This window comes from Camelus ferus, chromosome 7, assembly GCF_009834535.1.
Source record: "Camelus ferus isolate YT-003-E chromosome 7, BCGSAC_Cfer_1.0, whole genome shotgun sequence".
Lineage (NCBI taxonomy): Eukaryota > Metazoa > Chordata > Mammalia > Artiodactyla > Camelidae > Camelus > Camelus ferus.
Genome location: NC_045702.1, coordinates 12,831,818 through 12,847,916, shown reverse-complemented (window position 1 = coordinate 12,847,916; position 16,099 = coordinate 12,831,818). Strand labels below are relative to the sequence as shown.

Sequence of the window (16,099 nt, the reverse complement as noted above, 5' to 3'; positions counted from 1 at the left end):
GTCTCGTCATTTCCTGAGCTCAGAATCAAGCTCTCTCAGCAAGCCTGTGCACCCAGCATTCCCTGCGAGATCATTCTTCTTTTAACTCTATATAGGAATAGTTGGTTTAAAAAAAAAAAAGAACTTCAGCTGGAGGCGTAGGGGAGCCAGAGCAATCTGGCCCTGCACAGAGGACCTGTGTGTGCAGCGGGGGTGGCAGCTCTCAGAGCTGAGGGCCTGGTGTGGGTTGCAGCCCGAGCTTCTCACTGCAGAGCAACACTGCTGCCCTTGCCTGCAGCCCAGCTATTGACTTTAGTCCTTTCAGTAACTAGGATCAGCCTCGGATTCACATGTAGGAATAGAGGAAAGCAGACCTGGGAAGAACCAAGCACCCTAGACCAACCTGTACTTTTTGCCCCCATAAACATGATGGTTCACTATTCAGTCATCCAGCAAACCAACTGAGTACCAACTGAATGAGGATGGAAGCTAAGCTGTTATGACAAAAAATACACTATGCTGACCCTGGCTTCAGAAGGTTTATTTTTCTCTCTTCCCTGTTATACAAGATCATCTCGTGACCCAAATTCCTTAACTATTGTTCATCTGCTTCCCCCGGTGCAGTGCTGTTCAAAGTGTGGTCCAGGGATGTGCAGCATCAGCATCACCTGAGAGCTTGGGAGGAAGTTCAGTTCTGAGGCCCCCGTTCAGAGCTATGGAACCAGTCGGTACCTCTGATGAGGGGGCCCAGGAAACTATGTTTTACCAAATCCTCCAGGTAATTCTTTTTTTTTTTTTCTTTCAATTTTTTTTTTCATTGTGGTAAAATACCCATAGCATAAATTTACCATCTTAGCCGTTTTTAAGTATACAGTTTAGTGGTATAAATACATTCATTATGTTGTGCTACCATTACACCACTATCCGTCTCCAGACTTCTTTATATCATGCAGAATTGAAACTCTGTGCCCATTAAGCAATAACTCCCTATTTCCCCACCCTTGGCAAGTACCATTCTATTTTCTGTTTCTATGATATCAGCTACTCTAAATATCTCATATAAGGGGTGTCATACAGTATTTGTCTTTCTGTGACTACCTTATTTTATTTAGCATAATATCTTCAGAGTTTACTCATGTTGTAGCATATGTCAAAATTTCCTTCCTTTTTAAAGCTGAATGTTGCATATATACCACATTTTCCTCATCTATTCTGTCAATGGACACTTGGGTTGCTTCCATGATTTAGCTATTTTGAATAATTCTGCTATGAAAAAGTGTACAGAGTTATCTGGAGTATATACTCAGAATTGGAATTGCTGAATCATATGGTAATCCTAGTTTTAATTTTTTAGAAACCACCATACTATTTTCCATGGCTGCTGTATCATTTTACATTCCCGTCAAGAGTGCACAAGGGTTCCAGTTTCTCCACATCCTCACCAGCACTTGCAGTTTTCTGGATTTTTGCTTGTTTTTGTTTTTGTTTTCGGTAGTAGCCATCATAAAGGGTGTGAGTTGGCATATCATGGTAGCTTTGATTTGCATTTCCCTAGTGATTAGTGATGTTGAGCATCTTTTCATGTACTTATTGGCCATGTGTATGTCTTCTCTGGAGAAATGTCTATTCAAGTCCTTTGTCCATTTTTGTATTGAGTTGTTTTTTTTGTGTTGAGTTTTAGGAGTTCTTTATGTATTCTGGATATTAATCCCTTATCAGATATATTATTCTTACGAATATTTCACACTCTGTGGGTTGTCTTTTCACTTTGCTGATATTGTGTTTTGATGCACAAAAATTTTTAATTTTCATGAAGTCTAATTTGTCTACTTTTTTTCTTTTGTTGCCTGTGCCTTTGGTGTCATATGAAAAAGTCATTGCCAAATCCAGTGTCATGAAGCTTTAAGAGTTTTACAGTTTTAGGTCTTAGGTTTAGGTCTTTGATCCCTTTTGAGCTGATTTTTATATATAGTATCAGGTAAAGATCTAACTTCATTCTTTTGCAAGTGGATAACCATCCAGGTGATTCTTATGCACTTAGGTTTGAGAAGCCCTGGTCCCTAGCACTGTCCACATTTACATGGTCAAAGCTAGGACTCTGGCATGTTTTTGTGCTGGCTTGAAGGAAGGGAGGAGAGAGAGTAAGCCCAAGGCAGTAGTTTCCTTTTAAGGATGTGAGGGTGGGAAGCTACACTCTTTAGCTCATATTCCATTGGTGATACCTTAGAACCTTGGCCACCGGAGCTCCTAGGGAGGCTGGGAAAAGCCGTTTCTGGCTGGCTGGCTATGAACCTACCTGCAATATTTTATTATACAAAAAGAAGAGAATATGTCTTAGTGGGCCTCTAGTAGCCTCTGCTACTTGTATCACATGCACATGGGAGGAGATAATGATCTTCAGCAAGGCAGTTCATGCACTCGAAAGGCCGGTTGAATAAGGTGTTCCCTCCTGGTGCAATGACTAAATGGCAAGGCCTGAGTGAGAGTTAGTCTTCTCAAACTAGAGTGCACTAACTATGTAAGCCTCTCATCTTTTAAAAATGGTACTAATGTCTGAGGACATTCACATCCTAGTAAGGCCACCAGTGACTTCTCTCCAAAGTGTGGATTGGTCAACTCTGACCAGTGAATCAAATAAGGCTCACTGCCTGTTAGTGTAAATAGAGTTTTGTTGGAATACAGCCACACCCTTTCATTTTCAAATAGTCCTTGGCTGCGCTTACAATACAATAGCAGAATTGACTAGTTTTGAGAGTTTGTATGGTCCACAAGAGTGACAATATTTACTAGCTAGCCCTTCACAAACCATTCTTGGTGGTGGGTGCTTGGTAAAGGTCTTTCAGGTGGTCTTGGCTGATCCAAGGGGACACCCCAAATTAGGCTCCCCCATCACCAAGGGAGAAGAAGGAAGCTGGGTAAGGAAACTGTCCATTGTAGGGAATGAATAATAATTTAAACTTTCTTCTACAGCCTAGCACTCTGCTAGACATTTAGATATATTAACAAAACTCTGCAAGATCGGAATCATAGCTGAGCCAAGCTGAGCCCTGTGGGGTTTCTCTTTTGTGGTCCAAGACTGTGTTTTTAACTGGTCACAGGACCTACCTATGCAGATAATCTATTGATACCTCAAGCTCAACATATTCAAAATGAAACTCATTGTCTGTTTCCCTAAACTGGCCCCTCTCTTCTTGTTTAGACTGTAAGCTAACACCTATTTCACTGATTTCCTATCACTAGAAAATCCTAAAATTGGTGCACTTATGAATCAGTTCCATATTTATTAAGGTTATTCTGGTCATTCTGCTTAAAACCTACCTTAGTCTGTTTGGGTCTTTCCATGTAATCAGATCCCTTTGAATCAGCCTCCAAGTCCTGTGAAATTTGTTCACCTGTTTGGCTTTCCATCCTTCAGCCTCAGGGATACCACCCTTATGAACCTTTTGTGAACCTGCAAATGAGCACCAACAGCATTTTATTGTTCCTCCTTCATGACGTAATACATGTTCCTCCTAGAACCATAGCTAATGACAAACTTGAGTTACACTCCTTAATAGAGAGTAGGCTCCTCAAAGACCAAGAACTTGGCTTCACATTAGTACTGAGCCAAGATTCCACCCTAGGATCTTTGTCTATAATGTGTTGAGTACGCTGACCTACACTGACATCTGCCAGAGTTTATCAGCAAGAGTGGGGCCATAGAAGAAATCTGCAAAGATGAAGAGATCTGCAAAAATGAAGAGATGTTGATTTCCTCCAAATTATGCTTTTCACAGGACATGTTTGGCTGCTTATTCCCAACAGTCACCTGAAAGTCTCTCTAGCCAAGTATGGATACTTGATAATTGCCTCTAAATGATAGAACAGATTTTGACAGAGGGACCCTCCCTTGAATTTTAAGAATTTAGATGATAACTAGAGGAGATAAGATTATATTAGCAGAAGTCTTAGCTAAGCTGAATCCATAATTGCTCTATTGTTTTCCCCAAATAAAACAATATAGTTGATGTCAACCTTTTGACTAGGGAGTCAAGGTAACCTCCATTCTAGACCCAGATTTTTATTTATTAGTAGTTTGATGTTTGGCAGGATACTAAGCTTCTGTAGAGCTCAATTTCCTCCCCCTTGCAACATGGGGGTCACATACCTACTTTTCCTGCCTTACAGGGTTGTTGTGAGCAGAGTAAAATGAGATAAAGTATGTGAAAAAATTTAGTAAACTAATATCTATGAACATTCACATCCTAATAAGACCACCAATGACATTGCTCTAGTGTGGGGATTGGCAAACTCTGGTTTGTGAACCAGATCAGGCCCACTGCCTTTTTTTGGTAAAGTTTTTTTGGAGTACAGCCACACCCATCCATTTTCATATAGTATGTGGCTGCTCTCACACTACAAGCAGAATTGATGGTAATTTAAATTTTTTAAGGAGCCACTATACTGTTTTCCAGCATCATCAGTGGGAACTTCGATGTCTGAGTCCAGTGGTGGAGGTATCAGAGTCCTTGCTGGAGCCATCCCACACTGTGCTTTGGGTGTTATTCTCAGCTGAGTGGACTTCCAAGCTTAACTCTCTGGCCTTCCCAAAAAGTCTGTGAGGCATCTGATATCCTTTAAATTCCTTTTTTGTTTAGACTAGCTAGAGTGGTTTCTACTGTTTCTAAAAGGATCCGGACACTGATAGTTTTCTAAGGCTGGGGTTCTGTGGCTTTAAGTACCCTATGCTGAGGAAGGCACAATTTTTGTTTTATTTTTTGTAAACAAAATGTTTAGTTCACCTACTCCTATTTATGCATTCATATAATCCAATTAGGCTTTCGTACACAAGCTCTGGACTCCCCAAATATCAAAGAGAAAAGAAGGAAAGCAAAATCCATTTCTTCCATTTAGAAAAGCAAACACTTAAATTTTTGTTCAAAAAATCTAAGCTCACTAGCTCCACTCAGTGTCCTGCTGAACTTATGTGGTACCATATCAACTTGTAAAAGAATGCAAATGAAACTTGTTCGTTGTAGCTTCATTGGACAACCTTATTCTTTGGCCAATGTTATGGTTAGGTTTTTAATCCATTTTGGGGTGAGTTTTTATATATGGTGTGAGGATCTGACTTCATGTTTTTTGCATGTGGATATCTAGTTTCCTCAACATCATTTGTGAAGAGACTGTCCTTTCCCCACTGTGTAGTCTTGGCACCGTTGTCAAAAATCATTTGGTCATATAAGCAAAGGGTTATATCTGGACTCTATTCTGTTCCATTTCTCTGTATGCCAGTTCCATATGGTCTTGATTACTGGTGCTTTAGAGTACGTTTTGAAATCAGGAAGTGAGAGACCTCCGACTTTGCTCTTCTTTTTCAAGAATGTTTTCGCTATTCAGGGTTCCTTGAGATTCACTTCTGAGATTTTTTCCCCCTATTTTTGCGAAGAATGCTACTGGAATTTTGATAGAGATTGAGTTCAATGTGTGAATCACTTTGGGTAGTATGAACATTTTAACAACATGAAGTCTTCCAATCCATGAGCATTGCCTTTCCATTTATTTATTTATTTATTTATTTATTTATTTATTTATTTATTTATTTTATTTTAGCAATGTTTTATAGTATTCAGTGCACAGATCTTTCATCTCCTTGGTTAAGTTTATTCCCAAGAGTTTTGTTCCTTCTGATGTTTTAGTAAATAAGATTTTTTTTCTCAGTTTCCTTTTCAGATTTGTCATCACTAGTAGAGAAAACAATTGATTTATTTTCATCACTATTAGTATGGATCATCACCAGTGTAGATCACTATGTTGGTCATCACTACTTGGGAAAACAATTTATTTTTCTGTGTCAATTTTGTATCCTGAAACTTTGTTGAAATCATTTTTAAATTTTAACCATCTTTTTGCAGAATCTTTAGGGTTTTCTACATGTAAGATCATGTCGTCTGTGAACAGAGATAATTTTATTTATTCCCTTCCAATTTGGGGGCCTTTTAATTTCTTTTTTGATATCAGAGTAATTCTGGCCTCATAGAATGAGTTTAGAATGTTCTCTCATCTTTAATTCTTTGGAAGAGTTTAAGAAGGATTGGAATCAATTCTTCTTTAAATGTTCACATGGCTGAAGCTCTTCAGTGGCAATGAGGGTTTGGGCCACTGGACCACTCTTCTGCTTAGAAGAACTTTCATATCTTCCACACATCCCATCATGGCCCAGTCTAGCTTCTGTCCACTTCTACAGTCCCATATCATGATGCTTCACTGCTCACAACTCTTCTCTAGCTAGCCTGACATTATCTGTTTCTTAAACACCCTTTTATACCCCAGCACACACACATGAATGCATGTGTACACACACACACACACACACACACACACACACACACACACCCCTCATTCAAGGTTTGGTATGTATGAAATCTTTTCAGAGAAGACTTCCATAACCATTCTTGATGTATGGTGGCTTTCAGTCATATAAAATGGTTTTACATGTTTTAAAATACTTTTGTTATGAAGGCATATTTGTCAAGATACATAAAGTGTTTGTTAGCTTGACTGATATTTTAAAATATTTGGACAAATAGCATGTGGGCCTCCACTGTGCTCTTGTATTGGGCCTCATAAACGTCAGACCGGGGGAGAAGTTCTATGAACATAACATAATGGTAGAAGAACATTGAAAACATCTAGTTGTTTCCCTTTAAGACATTTAAATTCTATCCGAACAATGGAACAATATTTATCCATGTAATAAGACTGAAGCCTATGAAGCAGGGAGAAATGCTTACGATGAGGAAAAGAGTACAAAATCGAATGTAAATGGAGAATATATCTATGTGAAAATGCATATAGAAAGAAATAAATGAAATAGTTCTCAGGACTGTAGGATTGAGGAATTAAGGAATTAAGGAAACTTCTCTAATTATTTTCAAAATATTTATACTGTCACATTTAACTCTATAACTTGAATAAAAAGCAAGAACACAACTCATTAAGTAACCTGTCTCTGCACCATTGTAGCTGCTACCTATGGAGGAGTGCTCTGAGCTGACGGGCTACTCAGCCTTGCTTGCCTTCCTGTCTACCAGCAGCAGGGCTCCCTCTCTGCTTCTGTGGATTGGCACAGTGGGAAGTCAGCCACAGAGCACAGCACAGGTTCAGATCAAATACCTGCTAGATAAGAAATATCTTAAAGAATAAATCTACAAAAAATGGACAGTCAAACACACAAGAGGGGATAGATTTGGGGGGTTCTGGAGAGTAAGTTTGCATGACCTTGTCTGGCACCCAGTTTCATGAGGCAGAGAACTTGGATTCATTCAATTCTCCTGCCAGTGAAGAGAAGAGTCAAAGGAACAGGTGAGATCCAGCACAGGTAAATCACAGGGCTCCGCGGGAGCCTGAGAGCCCCAAGGGATAAGCAGATGTTAGGCAGGAAGTAAAAAGAGGGCACAGCGGGGCAGGTGATGCAGGGGAGATGAGAGCAAAGGCAGAGCCCTAAAAATCCCCAGTGTCTCGAAAGTCTGCATGAAGTTCTGGGTGGTAGACCTTCTGAAAAGTCACCCTGACAAATCTTGGAGAGGCTTGGAGGTGAGTAAAAGCAGAGGCAGGGAGATCACCTAGAAGACTGTTGAAATGTTTAAAGAGAGAAAAGATGAGGATGTGACTCAAGGCCTGAGCGGTGGGGATAGAGAGGAGATGAACTTGAAAGGTATGATGACAGAGACTCAACAGTTCTCCATAAATAATCAGGAGGAAAGTCAAGAGAGATGGACAGAATGCGGCCTGAGCACCTGAGTCCATCCGTAGTACCGATGTTGCCAGACAAGTCACTGGAAACCAACAAGGACTTGGTGTTGGTTTATATTTTAGGTTGAAAACTGTCTTCCTCTTTCCCAGGTTACAATCCCACGGGGAGCCACGATGTTTTGTTTACATTTTATGTTTACATAGGCTGAACTCTGTAGTTATGTAATCAGAGAACAAAATCTTAAAATCAAGTCCAGGACGCCTTAGACACGACCTTTTGTAAATAGCCAGAGCTGGGTTTGCAGTTAAATTCAGAGGTATTTGTGAATAAATACTGACCCCCAGTGTCTAGGTGCAGAAATAAAGATTAAATAAAGATTTAAAACAAAGATTATAAAACACAAAGACTCCTGGGAGAGGACCTGGAATTCCAGCTACAAATAATGTTCCCTGCAATCTAATTCAGAATCCTGGTGTGCTTCAGAAATAAAAGAACTGACATTAAAAATACATAGTGTTTTACTGTAGCTAGTGGCTGCCTTGGAGAACTCTAGTCAGTGTTCTGTAGAACAAATGTCAGGATGGATTAAGTGGCCTCAATCATGGGTACGTGGCCTTGGCCCACTCTACGCCAAAGTCATGGTTTAACTACTCCGAAGAGTTTTCTCACTAAAAGGGTAGATTTTACGCAATTAACTTGACTGATGCAAATTCCAGCAGTGTCTTATCCCCACCTCAGTCAATATTACATCAAATGAAGTTTCTTCTCAAGTAGATGCAGGGCACTGTGGTTGGCAGATGGGCCCTTTTTAGGAACTGTGTGGCTAGAGTGAATTCATGAGAAATTCGTGAGTAAACTCTCTGCATCAAAATAGCTCCTTCAGCTGGAGTTGCTTCACAGTGAGAAAAGTGACATCTAACATCTTGGCCTATGGTTGCTGCAGCTGGCAGCAGTCAGCTGGCATCTCTTTTCTGCAGACTGGAAATTGGCACTGGCTCTTTGGAGACAAGCTTATACATCACATGCTGGTCTATGCTGAAGTTTTTAAGAACTTGGCTTTGCAGAGAAATAAATGAAGCTGTCTTGAAAAGGTAGAGCTTCCTGCATGAAAACAGGATGTTTTTCATGAACCTTGTTTTTAAAGTAAGAATAGACTTAAGGCTTACGTGGCCAACCACAACATAAATAAAAGGCAAATCTTTAGTGCCAACAGAACCCATGTGACTTCTGTTTTGGGCAATGAGAAGCATTCGTTTCAGGCTGTTGACCCTCAGCAGTCTTAGTTGAAGGAAGGCTAGAGGAGCGACAGAAATCATGGCTGCTTTGAGGTCACACGGATTCAAGGTGGGCTATGACACTGAGCTGAGTGACACAAGAAACACTTGAGAGATTGTTGCTGCAGAGACGTAACATCCAAGGAAAGAGAGGCCCGGCGATTAAGTAAAGTTTAAGAGCCAAACGGTGGCTTTAAGAAGGGGTGCCACCCTAAGGCACCAAAGGATTAAAGAGAAAGGTTTTGCACCAGGAGAAAGAAATTCCGTTACTATTTGTTCAGCTACAAGGTGATGGCAATCATAATCCTGTTTCTGATTTATTGTATTATCAGAGAAGGTAATTGTTTGTCTGATGCTTAACTGTAGCACCAGACCTAGTAGAAATAAAATGAGTGTACAACTTGTTTATTGACAATACAGACTTAGGAAGTTTTTCCTTTTACTAACAAGGACTGAGATTTCAAGAATAAAAAGTATGGAAACCAGGCATCTTTATCCAGTCACTGCACATAGTAAAACAAGTTTTAATGACTGTACTTAATATAAGGTTGTTTTAGTTGCTTCTTTATCAATTTTTTTTCTCCTGTCACTTTTGGAAAAATTTCAAACCTACAGAAAAACTGGAAAAACAGCTTTTTTGGCATTATAAACTCTTTCCTCAGTTGACCAATTTTAACATTTACCATATTTGCTTTCTGTCTCTCTTGATATAGAGCCATTGTGTGGGCTGAACCATTTGAGTGTGAGTTGCAGACATCATGACACCTCACCTTTAAGTTTTTCAGCCCCCTCAAATGTCCTTTATAACTTAAATTAAAATATCCAATTAAGGTTCAAGTGTTAAAGCCCTAATTCCAAGTGTGATGGTATTTGGAGGTGGGGTCTTTGGGAGTTAACGAGATTTAGATGAGGTCATGAGGGTGGATCCCCCAAGATGAGATTAGCGCTCTTATAAGAGGAAGAGACCAGAGGCCCCCTCCCTCCACCCAGTGGGGGCACAGCAAGAAGGCGTCTGTCTGAAAACCAGCAAGAGGGTTCCCATCAGACCCTAAATCTGCCAGCACCTTGACCTTGGACTTCCCAGCCTCCAGAACTCTGAGAAATGTCTGTTGTTTAAGCCACCCAGTGTGGGGTGTTTTGTTACAACAGCCTGAGCAGACTAAGACAATGTTCTACAATCCATTATCGTTATTTTCTCTAATCGCAAACTGTCCCAAATTTGGCACTTGAAGCCGATTTTAGTGTCCCACCAGACTTTGGGCATTTTCTCCTTTTCTGCCTCAAGATGCTCTAAGCTCACCTGGAATCAATGATTTTCCCAAACATCCCTGGTTCTGGGGAATAGTGTTGGGAACTAGGTGTGCTCTTTATGACCAGCTTATGGCTTCTAGGCCCTTTCAGAGGACAGAGCCAGCATGGGAATGGGGGTGGGGTGGTGCTGGGATGAAAGAGAGAGCAAAATACACACACACACACACACACACACACACACAAAACACACACACTCATACAGATATCTCCAGTTCAAAACTAGTAACACAGGGTTCCTTATCTTCCTCTGTTGTCTCTTTCCTCCCATTGAGAGTAACCTAATTTACAGTAACATCAACAAATTTGCTCATTTTTTTAAACCTATGAAATTCAGAGTTACTTCTTAAAAATAGTCTCAGGAACATTTTCATCTTTAAAAACTTGAATTTAACATCAGTGTTACCAAATCATCCCCACTTATCCCACAGAAGTTACACATAACAACTAACAGCCCTCTAAACAGCAACCAGAGATAATGCGACTACACAGAGAACGCGAAATGGACAACTTAGTGATGGCCGTTTCTCCAGAATATCAAAGAGGACAAAGTTCAGAACAGATTACTGTGGCTTCCACATTGACTGGTTGAAGTCTATTTAAGGTGTTTTCCTTCTCAAAATCCTGTCTGATGTTTGGCACTTGTTTGAAAGCGATCCAGTGGGGAGAGTGAGAAGATATACATTAATAGTGGTCTTAAGTTAATGAGGAGGTAGTGGGTGATGGGTACATGAGTGTTCTTTGTGCTATTTACACTCTCAGCTTCTGTGGATGCTTAAAAATTTTTATAATAAAAAGATTTTTTTAATGTATTCCTATCAAATCAGAGCAAGCATAACCTTAAATGGCCCCCTCCAACTCAAATAATTAAGGCAAATAAGATGTGGCTCTATTATGTGAAAATAGAAAGGGATGGTGACAATTAACTTACCTTTAAAAACTTTAAGGAACTTTAGATTTTTTTGTCTAAGGAGCTTTAACTTTTTTTGGCAACTTAAGGTCCCATTGTCTTAAAGGCTAGACTATACAGCTATATTATCTTCCAAATGAGAAAACTTCACAAATTGTGGGAAAAGAGTGATTTTAACCCTATCATTTTGCCAAATAGCTTTGTCATTAGAGGAGGTTGTATGATTAAAATATTCTTATGGTTTGCATGTTTCATATTCCACTTGGAATCAGTGGTTTAAAGTTCCCTCACGATCTAACGTGGAAGCCCTCAGGCTACAGCATAATGTGGCACCTGCCAGGGCCAGATCTGCTGAGGCAAGGTGTGATTTCATACAATGGATGGGGTTCTGTAAGTGAGCCCCAAGCTTGCAAAATCCAATTATGCAAAAGACAAAAACAGGATAGACTATCAGCCTCTGCAGTGTTGAGGCAATTTTGGTGTATTTCTGAGGGGAGAAGAAAATATGAGAGACTTTCCAGGTAAAAGGGAAGCTGAACTTTGAAAAGAGTCTTGCCGCTTGGGAAAGCATAAAAACGAATTAAACATGACTCTGAGGGTGATGAATCTTCTGTCTAGTAAAGCTGGTGCCCCTATTTCATTTTGTCATAAACAGAAAGGGGCTAGGAAAATTAAAAAAAAAACAACTATAACTACATAGTATGAAGAGGGCAAGTACGTGACCTCTGACTTTCTAGACTCTCCTGGGAGTGTCATCATGATTAGGGCAGCTTCTGCTTTTGGCCACCAAGTTGGCCAACTGCTGCCCAGTGGTGACTGGCTTTAACCGACTCACACACTGACCAAAAAAAGCATTTTAGCCACAAAGTTATAGAGCATGGGGAGGCTTCCCAGGCCAGCTAGAAGACAAATGACCACTGCCATTAATGTGCACAGGTAGGGACTGCATTTCAATAAATGTGGTCATGACCCAAGATGAGAAATAATCTGCAAATCTGGGGCAAAAGAATCTGGCTAAGCTTGGAAATAGCCAGATCATGATAAGAAGTCTTCCTTGTATAGCTTATCAGGGAAACATACATGACATAATGTATTCTAACCAAGGATGCTCTGTTAATAAAGTGCTCGGATTAGTACTAGACGATGCAAGAACCTCCATTTTCTGAGGCAGAATCTCTGTTCTTTCAGAAGACAAACTCTCAGTGTGCTGGGATACAGTACTCATCTGAGACATTTAAAAACTAAAACTCTAGGAGTAGCATTTTGCTACAGCCCTTAGTGGACTCGCATGGAACAATCATTTCAGTCTGGGCGAAGATGTGTCTGGTTGGCTCCAGGGCAAGTCCAACCTGGCAGCAGGACGGGCTGCCCCCTCCAAGGACCAAATTACTAGATAAGTTACTACCTCTTTAAGGAAAAAAAAAAAAAAAAACCCTCCTTTTTTTTTTGTCCCAGTTAGACATAGTACAGAAGGATTCCAAGATGAGGATATAGGAAGCCTTCAAGATACATACATCCAAAATTCTAAGCCATGCAACAAAAACAGGTTCACTCGGTGGTCTCAAGACTGAAGTGCTGGAGTTGTTAAAAATAATTTTACATAAAAGTTTTCATAAATAGCTCTTCATTTATTTCAGCCAAGATCTCAAAAAACAATGAAACCAAATTGTACCAGAAAGTGTCAGCAAAAATTATCCCTATCTTAGGAAGCCTGTGAGATTCCAAGGTGACTGGGTGTGAGCACAGCTTTGTGCGCAGAAGCACATCATGCTGCCAGGGGTCCTCTGGCGGTGGACGTCTAGATGCAGGACAAGGGAAGGATCCAACTCTAGGATCTTGAGCTGCGTTAAGACATGATCACCACTTGGGCTGGAAAATTCAGAGGCCAATTCCAGAGAGGAAGCTGTCCAAAAATGGTCTGAGTTGCAACTTAGCCATAGGTTTGGAATTCTAGGAAGATCTGGAAGTTGCATTCTTGGTCTTGATCTCTGAATTCTAAAGAGCGTTATTTGGTTAGGCAGCAGGACTGTGAAAAGAAGAACTGCCGTGGAGAAACCAGAAGTCAGTCAGAAATGTAAAGCATCCACACTCCGCGTCCTTATGCATCACAGACGTGGGTGGCTGTGAGCAAACCAGGTTCATCTCTTCTTTTCAGCCATCTTCATCAGCAGATGCTCTAGGTCTTGATTTAAGGATCAGTGGAGACCAAGCAGTAGCAAGCGTTTAAGAATTAGTTTCCTTCTAATGCCAGTTTGACTATAAAATGGATACAAATAAACTAATCCACCAATGGAAAACCGTGAAAAATTGGTGACATCTCTTAACAGCTATTACAGTTGTAAATTGTTTACATGACTTTATCATTGAAATATATTTTACTTGCTTTGAAATAAGGTGAGAGCTTAAAGAAAGGATGACTTACATATCTAAAAACATTCTGCATCATTAAGATTGATAAGCAGCCAATTCTGTCTGTGGCCTACCCTGAATACTCCAGTCTACAAACCATAATGTTATATCTCCAGCAGATAAAGAACAAATGTATGTGACAAGTGAAAAACATTACACTCACTATATCCTACCTTCCCCCTGACCTGACCCTTCAATTTATAGAGAATTAAGAGTATCTGTGTGTTGAAATAAGCACAACTGTTTGTGCTACAGGAAGAGCAGAGGTTAGTTCAGGAGCCTTCATCTAATATTTATGAAACATACGAAAACACTTGGGGGTATCACTTTCAGTCACATTCCTTATTTTTAAACCAATTTTAAGTACCTGAGGATCAAAGTTAAAAAAAAGAGAGAGAGAGAGAACACAAGCAGCTATAGCTGTCTACATGCTGCTGCTTCTAGCAGCCAAAAAGGAATTCCACCAAAAGTCAAACAGGATGTTTCCAGACTAGAGACAAGGCAAAGGGCCTTGTTGTTTGTTGTTGGCTGTCTTGGAGGAATCCATCTATGACTTTCCCATTTAATGGGCCTCTGGTCTTAACTGTCAAAGCATCCCTTTTCCTAGAGGAAAAGACTAGCAATAAATACTTCAGTATAGCATATTATTTAATATCTTCTTACTATCATCCCAGAAAGTCTCAGTACAAGTAAAAGTAATCTACTTATTGGAGTACGTAGTGCCTGTCCATGATGACTCAATACTGATTTACTGAATGAGGAATACCTTAAACTTTACCTCCACTTGCTGCTCTCCCGTCTCAGAAACTTATGACACTGATTAAGCCCCACTGGTTACTACTTAGTGACTAATTCAAACGGGGCCAGCAGGAGCTAATGCATAAGGCTTATGACATAAGCACTCAGGCATCCTAAACCCTATATCTGGGCCACATAAGTTACCTAGTTACCTATACAAACTCTAGCCCACAGCTTAGATCTGAAAAAATCAGGAAAAATCAGAGGGGGAAAAAAAAAGAGATCAGCACCCATAACACACTGCATGCTACTCCTTCTGCAGCTATTCGGAGCCCGCACTTGGGAAAGACTTTATTTGTCAGCTCGTTTTACTTTTCCTTGATCGTCTACTTTCTTAATGGCTGCCTGGATAGCTTCTTGGTCACCCAGGAACTGGTGAGGCCCAACAGCATGCAGGTTCGCGTCCAGTTCCAGGAGAATGGGGACTCCAGTAGGAAGAGTAATGTTGATAATGTCTTCATCTGAGATACCTGAAGATGAAGAGAGGAAGGAACAAGGCATTAAAGACAATGCAGGAGGAAGCTCTGTTTAATTGTTTAAGTGCACATTTACTTAGTCCCATATTAACTGCATGTTTGGAACCACAACAGATACTGTGAGGGATTCCAGTTATGGTTGCTGGAAACCAAGGACTTCCCATAAGTTTAAAAAAAAAAAGCTAAGACAAAAATTCACATTACATCAACTCTTTGGACAGTAAATACCTTTTGGGGGCCACCTGTTCTTGGTTGTCTTCTATCTAAATTTTAAAGGAGTGAAAATTATTCTCTCCATAACTACATTTGTAGAACTGGTTTTCCACAGAAATCAATCTTGAAAAATCTGAAAGTGAATTAGGAAGGTTTTCTGGTTTTTTCCTTTTATACATTGTCCCCACCTTGGCTAAAATTAACCTCTGGATGTGGTTCAGGTGATTAGAAAGTTGTTGGTCTTCCAACACTGAGCGAGCATGCAATGCCCTGGGCTAGATCCAGTCAAGGAGGAACACTTCCTAGATTCGTAGGAAGCACAGTCAAGGGGAATTAGGAAAGGACTGATGGGCAGGACTTGGGAACAGGACTTGTTCTCTTGTCATACCTTAACATCCCACCTGCTAGGAGAAGAAGGTATGTGTAATGGACAAATCACCTTCAATTCTTTTTTAAATAATCTGAATCATAGGTTGTTCAACTTTGACCAGAAGAGTTGGAGTTGTAGTAAGGGTAGTAGCAGCAGTGGTGGTAAGATGTTTATTATCAGTTATGAGTGCTTTTAACAATAAGCAGCCAACACGGACTGAGGACATTCCACATGCCAGGTCCTCTTCTAAGTACTTAATGTGTATGAACTTATCTGATCGTCACTGCAATCCTAGGAAGATATGCACTATTATTTTTCCATGTAGCAATTTCTGACACAGAGTGGTTAAACAAGCAACTCAAGATCACACACAGTAAAGAACAAAGCTTGGATTTAAACCCAGGTATCTGTTACTACTGTACAATGTCATGCCTTTCAAGTTTCTCTGAATAAAAAACCAGGAAAGAGAAGAGAGGAGACCTAAAGAGATGAAGTTAAGTTAATTAAAAGGCAACCGAAACTATTCAAATTATCTACTTTAACATACACACTTATTACACAGACTTCTAAATTCTAACCATATGATTCTGCTCTATGTTAACAAAAAAGACCTAGGTAGATCAAGTT

At 40.1% G+C, this 16,099-nt stretch overlaps 1 protein-coding gene across 1 annotated transcript in view; it reads right to left on the bottom strand.

The window, feature by feature from the left end:
- Positions 1-12,813: 12,813 nt before the first annotated feature.
- BPGM (bisphosphoglycerate mutase) overlaps positions 12,814-16,099 on the bottom strand; it is a 28,893-nt gene continuing 25,607 nt past the window's right edge. The window contains exon 3 of the mRNA XM_006193683.3: positions 12,814-14,883. Coding sequence (XP_006193745.1) covers positions 14,705-14,883 — 179 coding nt within the window. The 3' untranslated portion in view covers positions 12,814-14,704. The remainder of the gene's footprint in view (positions 14,884-16,099) is intronic.